Consider the following 15,324-nt stretch of genomic DNA (forward strand, 5'->3'; position numbering starts at 1 on the left):
GCCCCCAAGCCCTGACCCCAAAACAGACCCCAGGGCCGGAGCTGCTGGCAGCATCTGCTCTGCTCTGCAGTGCTTGGCACCATCACCTGCCACCCTTTATCCCCCTGGGCATCTCCCAAAGCCAGCGTCCCTCTCTGGCCTGGCTTTGCCATCACTCCCAGAAAATCCCCGTCGCTGCCCCTACCCCAGGCCCATGGAGCTGCTGCCCAGTTTGGGGGTCTGCAGGCACTGGGTGTCCCTTGAGTGCCCCAGGCTGCCAGTGGTCCAGGACAGGGGGTGGCTCTGGGGCAGAGCAGGGGCCCCAGCTGTGGTGTCCCCACCTTGTCCCCACTGTGCCCTGCAGAGCTGGGCAGAGCTGCACGCTGGCCATGTCACTCTGTCCATGGCCTGTCCCCACAGGGGCTGTGGCCAAAGGGGGTGGGTGGGCAAAAGCGGGGCTCATCTGGGAGCTGAAGATGGGACCTCTCGACCCTAAGTGAGAATCATACCCCTCTTGGGCTCTTCTCTGTACAGGCTTTTGCCCCAAATTCAGACATTGCATCATCCAAGTCATGATCTGGATCAAGCTGCTCCTGTGGACGCTGCGTCTATGTTATCTGGGTTTCCCATCCCCATGTCAACCACCATCCAAAAAGTGTGTGGGAAGAAACATGGACATGTTTGTGTTCTCAGAATAAACCACTTTGTATCATTCTCCTGGTCTCCTACATTATGTCTGAAAATATTTCAGTGTAGACACAAAAAAGACTGGAGCGCTGCGTGCTCAACGCTCCAAAGAGAAAGCTGAGGAGCAAGGAGCTGAGGAGCAAGGCAGAGTTGGAGGCTTTCTCTACACATCAGAAATCCTGTCTGTGTCCAGAGCCATTGTAGAGGTTGTGTTTCAAACCACTGCAGAGGTGGCTGGAGGACAGTGTGCCTTGGCTTTTCTTCACACCCAGTTTGGCTTTTCTAAGGAAAAGTAGAAGTTTCAATGAGCAAACCGTGCAGGGACGTTGGATCCAACAGCGAGGACAGAGTCCTGATGCTAATCCTGGTCCCCTCCTGCTTTGACAACCCTTGGCTGTTTGGAGGGGGTTTTGTTTATTTGCTTTTCTTGGTCAGACTGCCATGTCCTCTGACCCCACAGCCAGGATTTTGAGTTTGTCCCCGGTCAATGCTAAGAGATAAAGTCTGAATGATGAAATTTCTTAGTGCAAAAGCTTGTGTACTCTGAGAAGCAAAAGGAAACGGGTGAGCTCGGAACAAATAACTTTCTTAAAAGAAAAAAGACAATATATCATGGCATTTATAATGGCAATTCTCTTAGATCAGATTTGTCACTTTAAAAAAAAAAAAGGTTTAAAATATATTACTACTTTTACTTCTTGATCCAGCTGAAAATGTAAAGTAAATAAGTCAGGTTTGTTTGAATTTAATAGATTTTGTCTTATTGGTAGTTCTTTTTTTTTTAAAATAACCATCTCATACATTCTATTTTCTTACATCTGTCTGTTTGTTAAAATGTCAGGATTTCTAGTGCTAAGCTAATTAAATTGACTCAAGTGGAAATATTTGACAAGGAACCTGTGCCCATCAGCATGTCAGCTCGCTGGCAATCAGCCAGCACCAGCGACACTGTTTAGGTACCACCCTGATTGTCCTGCCAGCAGCTGGACTCAGGTTCTGCACCGTCAGGGCAACTTTGCAGTGGGAGAGCTGAAGCCAACCAGGCAGGGTGACAGGGCCACCTCCTCGGTTTCTGCTGGGGCCACTCATAGAATCACAGAATGGTTTGGGTTGGAAGGGACCTTTCAAGGCCACCTAGTCCAACCCTTCAGAACATCTTCAACCAGATCAGGTTGCTCAGAACCTCGTCCAACCTGAGCTTGAATGTTTCCAGGGATGGGGCTTCTACCACCTCTCTGGGCAACCTGGGCCAGGGTCTTACCACCCTCATAATAAAAAATGTCTTCCTTATATCTAGTCTAAATCTCTCTTTTAGTTTAAAACCATCACCCCTCCCTACCTGCCCTCGCCATAATAGCAGGAGAGGTCATTAATACTTTGACTAAGATCGGGCTGGTAACGAAACCTTACAGAGAACTCTGGCTGCTGCTGCAACATATCTTCAAATACATGAGCAGCGTTTGCAGACAGTATTCGTTTGCCATGGTCGTGTAAGAAGAGGATATTGATAAGTGTGCTACAGGATTTATTTAGTGTACTGTGGTGGTTCCAGCCTTTTGGTTGCAGCCAAACCAGTCGCTCTGTCACTCTTCCCCCCTTACCCAGGGAGCTGGGGAGAGAATTGGAAGGGTAAAAGCAAGGAGACTCGTGGGTTGGGATAAAAGCAATTTACTAAATGAAATATAATAACAACAGCAATAACAGAATATGCAAATGAGTGATGCCCAGTGCAGTTGCTCACCACCCAGGGACCGATGCCCAGCCTGTCCCAGCCAGTGATCCCAGAGCAGAGACAGTCCCCAAACCCAAACCCTGGAAGAGTGAGAGCCCGAGTGATCCCCGAGAGAATCCCCCCGTCTTCCATGCAGCCCTGGTTAACGTACTGACCATGACATGATATGATCCAGAATATCTGATTAGCATATGCAAATTCCAATTTGGGGTTTGCTAATTACTACGCTGCTCCCTCCCAGTCCTAATGCAGCTGTGAACCAGCCAAACACGATGACCTTGGGCTCCAGCAGCAACTAAAACCATCAGTACCTGATCAACATTCTTCTCATAACAAATCCCACACTGAAACCAAACCACAGCTCTTCCAGCTACTGAGAAGAGAATTAACACTACCCTGGTGAAACCAGGACGTGTACTTAATCATAAGTATCAAGACTTAATCCTAAATATAATTTCATTCAAACTGGAGTAACTCTTCTCAGAAATAACAGTGAAAACCAACGTTGCACATTGTTATATGACAGTGGCGTGAAATAACTCTAATTGTAGAACACATTTTATTCATAAGTTTAGCTCCAAATGCAGATAGGAGATTTTGACAACCCTTGTAACCAAAAAGCAGCTTAACAAGAGCTCTCAACTGTTTATTTGCAACGTTACAATTGGCAGAGGCAAGGAAATTATGTGTACTTCCCCAGTGGTAATTTTGTGTGTGTGTGTGTTTCTTTTTTTATTCTTTTAACTCTCTTTTAATAAATTAAAAGACTCTTCTACTCAAGTGATAAAGACTCTTCCCTGTGGAATCAGAGCATGAAAGTTTATCGTCTCTGGATATTTCCAGGTGTGTCAGTTTGTTTGATTGATTCTTTTTATATGGCGTTTTAGAAATCATAGCCATTAAAAATAAGAGCATAAAGCATCAAAATCAATAAAAGACAGTGTAGAAATGTAGTACTGATTCGGACTTCACCATGTTGATCTAATCCATTCTTGTATCTGAGGAGGTGTCTAACAGTCCTACAATGTTCAGCACACTTGGTTTTCTCGACTGTTTTTGAACAGCTTCTGGGAAGGTTTTTTCTTAGATAGCTGCTCCATCATTTCTCTTACTGTATAATTAAGATTTTTTTCTTGGTTTTGGCAGGTTTTCCTCTCCGTCACTAAGTCAAATGCTTCTTTCCCAGTCTCTTCAGACAGAAAAACCCCACGCTGTTCTTGACTGTTGGGTTGTGTTGGGAGAGGTGATGGGGGGGAGAGGCCTTTTTGTTTGGTAGTGGGGGAAGGGACCAACTTGTGAGAGTGAAAAGCTCCCCTGGCTCCAAGGTGGAGACCCCCCAGCCCAGGCTGGGCCAGTGAGCACCAGAGAAACGCCTCTGGGAATCCATATTGGTGAGGGGAAGGACTGTCCTGAAAAGAAGAAGGTGGAGAGAACCATGGGAAGCTGCTTTGGAGCATCCTATTCCTGGACTTTCATGCTGGGAAGAGCAGCAGAGACCAACTGAACCCCCATTCCCTGTGCCCTGTGCCCTGGGGGAGAAGGGACAGAAATGGGGAGCACAGTGCTGGGAGCCCGGGGAGCAGGGAGGGGTGGGGGAAGGTGCTGTCAGATGTGGTTGTTGTGTCTCAATGTCCTACTCTGATTGACTGGGAATCGAATTAAACGGCTTTTTCTTCCCCAAGTGCAGTCTGTGTTGCCCGTGCCCATCCCTGGTGACTGAGCCCTCCCTGTGCTCCATTCCTAACCCTGTGTCCCCTTTGTTGTGTCTCCCATCCCATCTCACCGGGTGGGGGTGGTGGGACTGAGTGCAGGACCACATGGTCCTGATGTGGGTCAAACCACCACAACTGTATCCTTTTATTTATTTAAAGATTGCTGACCTGTCCTCTCCTCACCTATCCACTCACTGCCCAAAGAAAGCAAATTCTTCCAAGTCTTCCTCAGAACTTACATTTTGTAAATGTACCATTGTCACCTTTTTTTTTTTTTCCCTGGACTTTCTTTCCCTCTTAAACCACCTTGTCTAAAATTAGGCACAGTATTCAAACTCTGACTTCAGTGCTGCTAAATAGAGCAGAATAATTATCTCCCACGAGGTGCACATCACACTGCTGTTAGTCCTCTGCAGAGGACCAATCCAGTTTGTCTCGTTTTGCTCTTTTGCATCACCATGGGCACTGTGATCCCTGATTTGTGAGTCAGTGTAACTAGAGATCCCTTTTGGCAAGATCCTCTTGTGTCTGACTGGCAGGTTTCTGGCAAGTCATTAATTAGGAGGTTGGAAGATGTCCCTAGAGTAGGGATCCCATTGTGACCAGGGCATCCATAAGTGTGGAAGAAGAAAGATGCTTTAGCAGATTTGCTGGAAAACATTTTTTACCTAGTGGTGGATTTTCTCTGGGATATCTGACAGATATTTCTCTCTCTTCCTTTCCTCTATTGTCTCCTGGTTTTGCTGGGATGGAGTTAATTGTCTTCTCAGTAGCTGGAATAGCTGTGGTTTGGTTTCAGTGTGGGATTTGTAAGATAAAGCTTGTTGATGATGTACTGATGTTTTCAGTTGTCTCTAGAAGATGAAGGACTTTTCAACCTCCCTGTGTTTTGCCAGTCTGCAGGTGCAAAGGACTGGGAGGGGGGAAGCGCAGTAATTAGCAAACCCCAAATTGGCACTTGGCTCTGCTAATGAGATATTCCACATCATATCACGGCATGGGCAGGACATTATTGAGGGTTGACCAGAAAGCTGGGGATTCTCTCAGATCACTTGGGTTCTCTCACTCTTCTGGGATGGTGGTTCGGGTTTAGGGACTGTCTCTGCTCTGGGATCGCTGGCAGGGACAGGCTGGGCGTGGGTCAGTGTGTGGTGAGCAACTGCACTGGGCATCACTCCCATATTCCATTATTACTGTTATCATCAGTATTATTTTAATTATTATGTTATTTTCATTATTAAATTGTTTTTTTATCTCAACCCATGAGTTTTCTCACTTTTACCCTTCTGATTCTCTCCCCCACCCCATTGTGGGAGGGTGAGCAAGTGGCTGTTTGGTGTATGGCTGCCGGCCGTGCTAAAACCATCACAATAGTAAACTCTGTTGCTTTACACTGTTGCTGTATTTTTAATGGAATACTTGTATTTGGTTCTTTTTGTCAGCCTTTCTTGTAACCCTCTATTCCTATTGCCATGAAGACTCTGGAAATTTAACTTCTAGAGGACACTTTATTAAACCAGCTGATGGTAAAACATCAGCTCAACATTCATCAGCAAGTCAAAAAGCTTACTACAGCATCAACGATGACTCAGTAAGCTCGTCGCTGTTGGGGTTGTCTGGAGATGCCAACACAGCTTGCTTTGCTACATCACTGCTTGAATGCTGCCCACAACCCCCGTCACCCCATCACAAAAGGGTTGATGAACTAGAAAAGTACAGAGGGAAGCAGCAGGATAAACATGAGACTCTACAGAGACATACAGTTACAGTGTGAGCAAAGGTGCAGCTGATGCTGAGCGGCCAGTAGTGGAGGCCAAGAGGTGGGTACAAGGGCAGTCTGTGTGGGCTCCTGCATTTTAACTTCCCAGCTAAGTTAGGACATCAATAAGTAAGGAAAATCTGATGTTTGAGGATTAATTAAATAGATACTCTCACTTAGAAAAGCACCATCTGAATGGGAATATGACACAGGAATAGAAGTCACAAATGGTATGGAAATAGTGCATGGAGAAGAGTCATATCTATTTCACATAACAAATGAGAAAATTTCCAATTAAATTTTCAGGAATCCAGATTTAAAACAGTCTAAATTGTAATGCCTTTTTGGCCTAACACTTGAGTAAATTAACCTTACGCAGGTTACTCGCCTAACTGGGGTAATGCTTCAGTTTAAGACAACTAGGGAAATCCTCGTCAAAGGTTGTTGCAGATGCTCAAAGGATGAAGAGATCAAAGATGTTGAAGGGATCGCAGAAGGTGGTGGAGCACTGGAACAGGCTCCCCAGGGAGGTGCTGATGGCACCAAGCCTGACAAGATTCCAGCAGCATTTGGCCAAGGCCCTGAGGGACATGGTGTGAATGTTGGGATTGTCCTGTGCAGGGACAGGAGTTGGACTCCATCATCCTTGGGGGTCTCTTCCAACTCACAACATTCTGTGTTAGAGGTAACGGGAGAAAAATCTATTGGGGTTTTAAAGTATAAAAATATACACAGAGCTGTTTCTCAGGAAAACTGCTGGCAGATGAGAGGGTTTTCTCTTCTGCATTCACTGATGAGCCCTGCCAAAGCAAGCTGAGCCCCAGCTCCAACACGGCACAGCTATTTTTGGGATCCCCACATCTCAGTTTCTCTATCCTCTCCAGAGACTACCAGCCCATCTATTTTTAAGGACAGTTCACACACACATACTGTGTGTGTCAGAGGTGGAGGAGGTGATCCGTGCTGCTCCACACACCTACCTACAAGCGCCTATCAGCTGCCAGCAGTGGCTTTCCTGTGGCCTTCAAGTAAGGAAGAGATTGTAACTTCGCTCTCCAAGAACTGGACTTAAAATATGATGCTGAGAATGAGTATCTGTTACCTGACTTCTTTCTCATGCCTTGGTGTTGGTTTTATGGATGTGACTGGTAAATGTTGCCCTGTTTTTCATGTTGGTAGGGCTTTGCTGGAAGGGGGAGACACCCTGAAGATTGGTTGGGAGATGGTAAGCGAAAGGATGTTATATCACAGCCTTTTTTACTCATCGGGGATGAGTTCCAGGTAAGTTATAGAATCATAGAATGGTCTAGGTTGGAAGGGACCTTAAAGATCATCCAGTTCCAACCCCCCTGCCATCAGCAGGGACACCTTCCACCTGACCAGGTATTTTTAGATACTACCTCGTGATGAAAACTCATATGAAGAGCCACATCAAAAGCATATGGGGATAAATATTGCAATCAGCAAGATCATGATATGAACCCCAGCACTGGGCTTGTGTTAGAGAACCGCTGGCTTTTATTTATTTTCTTTTTGTCTACTAATGTGCTGGGCATTTGTTTTACAAAAGGCACATAAGCTTCTCCTCTTGGAGATAAAACTGTTTATATTGTGGATTGACGTTACAAACTTAGCAACCAGGTTACAGGCACAAAACTCGGAGCTACCTGGAAGACACTAACAACACAGAGGGCCAGGCTCAGTGCCAGTGCCGGGAAAAGGCTGGCAACCATTACAACAGACAAATATTCACTCCAAGTTACCCTTCTGTATGACCAGCAGCACAAAACTGCAGTGAAATGCCAGAAAAAGCTGTGTCTATGACCTTGTGGTGAACATCTGCGCTTGTTTTCACCTAGGAGAGCAACTGAAGCTTTTCTCTTCCCTCAATTGCTCACAATCTTGGTTTGTTTGGTTTTTTTTTTTTCTCTAAGGGAATTATTCTACTATGAAGATCATGGAAGGGAAAAAATGACCACTGAAAACTTCTCTGCCTTTGCTTAGCTCTTTGTCCTGTTTTTACCTGCCTACTCTTCCAGGAGACTACAATGACAGATGCTTCAGTGGTGGATCACCTGACACGACTGAAACTCAAAGTCCTAGAGAAGGTAAGGAAATAATTCTGCAGTAGTCACCTTTGCTCTGATTTTTGATCTCACATGTTTAAGATCAACATTGTAGTTTAAATAATTATATTTCTACTGAGAGGACCTGCAGCCAACTGAGAACCTTTTTCTCTGTGCAAGCAGCAGCAGACCAACGTGCTGTGGTGCTACAGTCACAGTCACTTTCTTAAATAACATTGTACAAGTTTACATGGACCTACAGCAAATTAAAAATAGAGTTAAAGTGTCTTTGATCCTATGGGAGATGTCACCAGTTAGCTCAAAAACAGTTTGAGTTGTGACAGGCAAAGTTTAGGAGTAAATTTTGGGTAAAGAGGACCTCAGATTGTTTTAAGACAATTTTATTTCCTTTTTCTTTTTTTTTCTCTTTCACATAAGATATGCTACCTGGTGAAACATGGGCTGACTGGAAGCACATAAGGTGCTGCACAGAGCCCCAGTAGCTCTTTGTTGTGGCTCCACACATGAATGCACCCAGAGTTCTCCACTCAACCCTGTTCCTTCACTCAACCCTGTTCCTCCACCCTCAGCGCATCTGACATCCACTACTGTGGATCTTCTGCTTCAGTGTCCTCTAGAAGACACTTGAAGAGTTGTCTGGAAGGAAAACCAATTTGCCTGGTGATATGAATGCTGGAGGTGGCATCTAACTTGTCTCCACAGTGGAGTCCTTTGTCTTAGATGTCACAGCCATTTGAGGGAAAACCTTCCAGCAGTGTGGAGCCATGGAGAACCAAGAAAAGAGCCTGTGAGTGAAAGGTCTCTAATTTCTGAGCATCAGGGAGCAACAAGAGCCAGCTGCCTCCCTAAGGATCCAGGAGCTGAGCTCCATAATGCAGGCAGCAGGGCAGGGGGCTGGCAAGGCAAGCAGGGCAGAGCCAGAGGTAGTGGCCAGGTTCAACCAGAAGTCCAGATCTATCAGGCAAGCTCATGGTGATGAGGCAGTTCCAAGGACAACCTGGGAGGCATCTGCAGGTTGGGATCAGGGTTAATAGGATCCATGGCCAGTCACAGGCATGGCTGTGGTTGAACTGCAGAGCAATACTCATCCACTGTAGCTCAGGTAAGAACTGAAGATCTAGAGCTGAGATTAAAGGGACTCCTGGGCACATGAGCAGTGGATGGAAACCCTGGGTGTGGCTGGAAACCCTGGATGTGGCTGGTCAGGGCCATTTAGACCTATGAGTGCACTGAATACCCCAAACTGTCCAGCACCAAGTTATTCATATGGTCCAGCCCTCTGCCTTACAAAATAAATGACGTATAAGTCTCCTGATTGACCATGCTATCAATTTCCAGGCCTGGGGTAGCCTGGCCAGCTGGAAGCATGACTGTTCTTTTACAGGAACTAGATTTGTAGTAGATTTGAGACATTTCATACTTATGTGAATGCTTCTTGTAGCCCTCACTTGTAGTGATTTAGCAGCTAAGAAGCATTTCTTGTCTCCACTTCTGCTTTCTTTCCTCCATCCCAAACCTATGCCTGTAAGGTACTCTTGGAAATTTGTGAGCTTGTGAGCTTTGCTGCCTGACTCATAACCAGTTCTTGTTGTGGTTCTACCAACAGAGACTAGAAAATGAACAGGAGAACCTAGAGAAGATGGAGTCACCTCTCCCAGCTGCAAGTAAAAGAGAAGCATTTGTTCTAATTATGGACATAATACAGAAAGGGCTTAGTGGTGTTCTCAGGCATGAGTTCCTCAGTAGGTCACACCACATCTCCTCCTTAAAAGCTGTGTGGTTGGACATTTGGGTAGTCAGCATTTGCTCTGTCTTGGCTTCTGTGATAGGAACATTGTCTGGAGGGCAGGAGGGGACCTCTGAACTGGAGTCAGTGCTGCGGCAGCTCAGCTTTGTGTATCTAAATCTGTGTGCAGCCCTGGGGATCTGAAGCACCAAAAATGCAAGTTCCAGTGAAGCTTGTGCAGTCATATCAGTCTGTACACTCGTCTTGGTCCTAACCAAGCCGGGGAATCTTAGAGACCTTGATGCAAGGAGAATGGACTTGCTCTACTGTGCAGCTATCTACATTTTATCTTTTGAATTTCTTTGACTTTCTCAAGCATTGGAACAGGCTGTCCAGGGAGGTGGTGGAGTCACCTTCCCTGGTGGGATTTAACAGACGGGCAGACGAGGTGCTCAGGGACATGGGTTAGAGGTGGGATTGGCAGTGTTGGGTTTATGGTTGGACTCAATGATCTTCAAGGTCTTTTCCAACCACTACGATTCTGTGATTCCCTGATTTTGTGAAATGATCAGCCAGCTGAGCACTGACATAAGAATGTCCTCCTGCCCAGATGTCCTCTGCAGCCTTTCAGCTGTGGATGGTGGTTCAGCTGGAGCAAACTGCTGGTGTCCCTGTCTGCCCTAGCTCCTACACCTAGGAGTGAGCCCCTGTTGCAGTCCAGCTGTGTGCCTGGCTTTGGTGACCCTGAAAAGGAGCCGTTAGGACAACCGTGTGTCCCTGGGGGATCCAGGCAGGAGGAAGGCTCCACCACTAACGCTGCTTTGCACCTTTGAACCTGACCAACGCAGCCTCGTGCAGACCAGAACATGGTTTCTGGTGTTAAAAAAAAAACCATGACTCAGCTTATGAAAGAAATCATTATACTGAAAGAGTTGTTCTTGAGGACTGGGTTGATAAGAGCTGGGAAACCATTTTACCAGGAGACCATGCATGTGTAATCACATCCTGACTTTGGTTTGGGCAGACAGGTCAGGAATCCCAGAATGCTTATAAAACTTCCTAAGTTTAAACAACTCTCTATACAAGCTAGTGAACCAACTAAAAATTGATAAATAAGGGAATTTAAAATAATTTGTGTCTTTATTGAACCCTTTCAAAGACTGCTATGACCTTTCATGTACAAGTAGTGTGTTCCCTTCAACAACATTCCCATGGAAGCCACACCTGCTACGTGCAGTGCTTTCATTTCTTTGCATGGCACACGCAGTGTTTGTAATTATATTATCTATGGATTAAAGGCTACCAGTAGAAGATCAGATTTCTTTTTCTATTTTCTTTCTATTTCTAGATTGTTCTCTGGGCTTATGTTCATTGAACTGACACAAAAATAGGTGGAAGCTTTCAATGCTGTGGCTAAAAATTTAAAATCCCTTTTACAGCAGTTTCAAAATATGAAGAGATGCTTTTCAGAGCAGATGCCAGGCACGCCTCTAATGTATCTGAAGAAGTTCTTTCCTATTTTCATTTCACGTGAGTTCAAAATATGGGAAGAACTGGAAAGAAAATTGATTCAGAGCAAAAAAGAAACAGAAAAGTTGACATTCAGAACTGAGTTTGTTGCAATATGCCACCACAAACTTGTTGTACACTTTGCCCAATCATCCTCTGCGTGTGCAGAGTATATCTAGGAAATTTCCGGCTGAAACAAATTTCTAAGCCAGGAAGTTAATAGAGGACCTTAGAGAGCAGTTTATTTTCAGACAATGTGCATTGCCTTTGTGGAGCTGCTGGAGCGCTGAGTCTCCATGTGGCATCAAAGTCATTACCCATTTCTGGATACGACATGAAAAGGAGCCTGAAGTCTTTTGTGGAAGAAATCGAGCTACCTTATAACACGTTGTCCAAAATTAATCTCATAATGTAGGTGCTACAATAGCTTTATCTTTGTGACCCTTTGAGAAGATAATGGACTTTTCCTCCTTCAGGGAACAGATGTGAGGATATGCTCCAAAGTGCCCTAAGACGAAGGAAAGATCTTCTGCAGGATCTTAGGGTAAGAGCCCTCCACCCTGTTTCTGTGGACAGAAACAACAGAAGGAGCCAGGTTATCTGCACATCCACTGCCAACGTGGATTCACTTCTTTCCCATCCTCTAGTTCTTTGGCTGGGCAGTATTCAGTCCTCTGCTGGCTGGGAGTACAGAGGCTGGGCCAGCTGAGCAGGGAGAGGGGCAGGAGAGCAGCACATCTTCCCTCACTACAGATAGCAAAGCTTGCACCTGCTTCAGTTAGTTGGTGGGTTGGTTCTGTTTGTCCTGAACTGCTGTATCATAAACTCCCTGAGGTAGTGCCCCAACACAAGAAAGACATCAACCAGTTAGAACGAGTCCAGAGGAGACCACCAGGATGATGTGAGGGCTGGAGCAGCTCTGCTGTGAGGACAGGCTGAGAGAGTCGGGGCTGTTCAGCCTGGAGAAGAGAAGGCTCCAGGGAGACCTTCTAGTGGCCTCCCAGTACCTGAAGGGGCTCCAGGAAGGCTGGGGAGGGACTTTGGCCAAGGGCAGGGAGTGACAGAACAAGGGGTGATGGCTTGAAAGTGGCAGAGGGGAGATGGAGCTGAGATGTGAGGAAGAAATTGTTTGGTGTGAGGGTGGTGAGCCAGTGTCCCAGGTTGGCCAGAGAAGCTGTGGCTGCTCCTCCCTGGAAGTGTTCTCGGCCAGGTTGGATGAGGCTTTGAGCAACCTGGTCTAGTGGAAGGTGTCCCTGCTGATGGCAGGGGGGTTGGAACTGGATGAGCTTTAAGGTCCCTTCCAACCCAGGCCAGTCTGGGATTCTGTGATTCTATGAAAATGCAAAAAAAAAGGTATTTTTAACGCTGCCAAATTAGGGACAATAGTAACTGTTATTTATTCCCAGCTTGTGGAGGGTCCCAACCATTAATGAAATATTTTCCCAAACTTTTGGCAGTTTGTCCTTCACTTTTTTTTTACATTCTTTTTTACTTGCACTGAAAACTCTATGGCTTCGAGATATGTGGGAAGAAAAACTTCCTTCCTCCTTACACAGTCCCCCGTTGAGTGCTTCCCTTTGTGCAGCATCACTTGTGGTTTGCCCCTCAGACACAGCAGTGCTGGACATTTCTGCAGCAGTGTTTTGGTGAGAAAGGCCAGATTTAGTCCAGAGAGTGTAACAATACCATCTGCCTTCCCATGACCAGGTTTTCTTTAAGAACATCCTTGATTTTGTAGGAGCAGCACCTTCTGGAAGAGCTTTCACAGCCCCCTGCACCAGCTGGAGGACACTTTCATAACCACAGAGCTGCTCCACCACAAGTCTACCAGATACCTTTTCCAGCTCCCCAAGTGGAGCCACCAAGGATTATCCAGCAGACGGTAAGGATCCCCTCTCCTAGGAAACACTGCTGCCACCACGCCAGCCTGAGACAACAACTGCAGGTGGAGGGACTCCTGGGCTGTATGGAAACATCCCACTGAAAGGGAAGGTACACCTCTTGCTGTAATATGGGACAAAATCTAAGGGAAATCGTCACACCAGTAAGGTGCAAAGTCAACAGTGTGAATGGTTTAACCACAGGAATGGAGGCAGCAAGAGGAGTGGGAGGATTGCCCATGCTCTGGCCTGGCTGTTCAGCCAATTTCCAATGCACATCGCTGTCTGCTCATACAGCCCACAACCTCAACAGCTTCTCCACGAGGATATCATAGGACACAATGTCCAAAGCCTTATTGAAGTCCAGGCAGATGATACCCACTGCTCTCCCCTTCCAAAAATGAGGGAACTGGCCAGAACCAACACAGACTTCTTGGAGGCCACAAAAATGCTCAGAGGGCTGGAGCAGCTCTGCTGTGAGGACAGGCTGAGAGAGTTGGAGCTGTTCAGCCTGGAGAAGAGAAGGCTCCGGGGAGATCTTATTGTGGCCTTTCAGTATTTAAAGGGAGCCAGTAAGAAAGATGGGGACAGACTTTTTAGCAGGGCCTGTAGTGACAGGACAAGGGGTGATGGTTTTAAACTAAAAGAGGGGAGATTCAGACTGGATGTAAGGGAAGAAATTTTTTACACTGAGGGTGATGAAACCCCATTCCATGTTGCCCAGAGAGGTGGTAGAAGCTCCATCCCTGGAAACATTCAAGCTCAAGTTGGACAAGGCTCTGAGCAACCTGATCTGGTTGAAGATGTCCCTGCTCACTGCAGGGGGATGGGACTACATGGCCTGGAAAGGTTCTTTCCCACCCAAACTATTCTATGATGATTTTCATCTCTGATGGTTTCCCTTTGTTTTTCAGATGCCGCCTCAGCCTGCCACCATCATCCAGCAGTTACCACAGCCACCCCCCCTGGTCACACATATCCCCCCTGCCCAGCCTTTTGCAGCCCCCCGCTCCGGTAGCGTTAAAGAAGGTAATGAACACTCTGTTCAGACTCCAGCTTGGACAGGGCAAGCGAGGTGCCATGGCAAGTGGAAGGGAGCTTGGAACAATGGTATCCAAGCTAGTTACTGATGTGCTGTTACACAACCGGGTTGCTGCTGGAGCTGTGGGAACTGCACTCCAGAAATGGACTAGATACCATTTCTGAGAGGTTTTCAGACAACTTCTTATTGCTCAAACTTACAAACAGGAGGGAGAGGGACTTTTTCCATGGGCAGAGAGTGACAGGACAAGGGGAAATGGTTTTAAACTGAGAGAGGGGAGATTTAGGTGAGATATTGGGAGGAAATGTTCCCCCCAGAGGGTCGTGAGACACTGGCCCAGGTTGCCCAGAGAAGCTGTGGATGCCCCATCCCTGGAGGCATTCAAGGCCAGGTTGGATGGGGCCCTGGGCAGCCTGATGTAGTGGTTGTCAGCCCTGTCCACAGCAGAGGGGATGGAATTGGATGGTCTTTAAGGTCCTTTCCAACCCAAACCATTCAGTGATTCTATGAAAACTAAAGAAAAAGGGACTAAAAACTCAGCAGAGCCAAGTTAAGCTGCCAGCGAAGCTCGGGAAAGCAAAACAGCCCAACCCAAGGCACTGAGTAAGACTGACAAGGTCAAACTCATGCGCACAGATGATTCCAAAATTAACAAAAAAAAGGCTTCTAAAATCTGTTTTTATTCTTTTGTTCCCTCTTAACCTGCCGTTCAATTCTTCTCAGAACAATATGGGCTGTGATTATGCCCCGTGTTTGGAAACAAGACAGAACAGCTGAAAGTGCTGTTCCAAATATAGTACAATGCCAATAAAAAGAGTTTGTTTCTAAACACAGATGGATGCTACTGTGAAATAATACATGAGCAACAACCTGGGATGACTTCCCTGGCTCAACCTTCATTCAAAGGTTTCTTCATCCCACAGAGAAATCCTCAGTCATGAAATTGCAGCAAGCTTCCTTCTTGCCCCCTGCAAACAAATTAATTCCACTGCACAGGTCCTTTGTGATTCGGACCTAGAGATCATGGTAAGTAGATTTAATGCACATGCAGTGGACTCTCCAGGTGGCACTGCAGTATCATGTAAAGTTGAGGAAACCGTGGAAAGCAACTATCTTGAGCTGAAGCCTTGGAGAGTGCTGTAAGGAGATGGTCCGTGCTGGAGTAAGCAAGAGAGCTCCAGCACTCAGCCCTTCTCTAGCCTGCCCATCAG

The 15,324-nt window shown here is 46.3% G+C and overlaps 1 protein-coding gene across 1 annotated transcript in view; it reads left to right on the forward strand.

Annotated features, from left to right (window-relative positions):
• The first annotated feature begins 7,917 nt into the window (after nt 1–7,917).
• The window catches only part of LOC104532154 (uncharacterized protein C21orf58), a 10,437-nt gene continuing 3,030 nt past the window's right edge, over nt 7,918–15,324 (forward strand). Inside the window, exons 1-5 of the mRNA XM_010177281.1 lie at nt 7,918–7,977; nt 9,563–9,620; nt 11,668–11,735; nt 12,930–13,073; nt 13,986–14,100. Of these exons, the coding sequence (XP_010175583.1) occupies nt 7,918–7,977; nt 9,563–9,620; nt 11,668–11,735; nt 12,930–13,073; nt 13,986–14,100 (445 nt within the window). The remainder of the gene's footprint in view (nt 7,978–9,562; nt 9,621–11,667; nt 11,736–12,929; nt 13,074–13,985; nt 14,101–15,324) is intronic.

This window comes from Antrostomus carolinensis, unplaced genomic scaffold (genome assembly GCF_000700745.2).
Source record: "Antrostomus carolinensis isolate BGI_N321 unplaced genomic scaffold, ASM70074v2 scaffold8971, whole genome shotgun sequence".
NCBI lineage: Eukaryota > Metazoa > Chordata > Aves > Caprimulgiformes > Caprimulgidae > Antrostomus > Antrostomus carolinensis.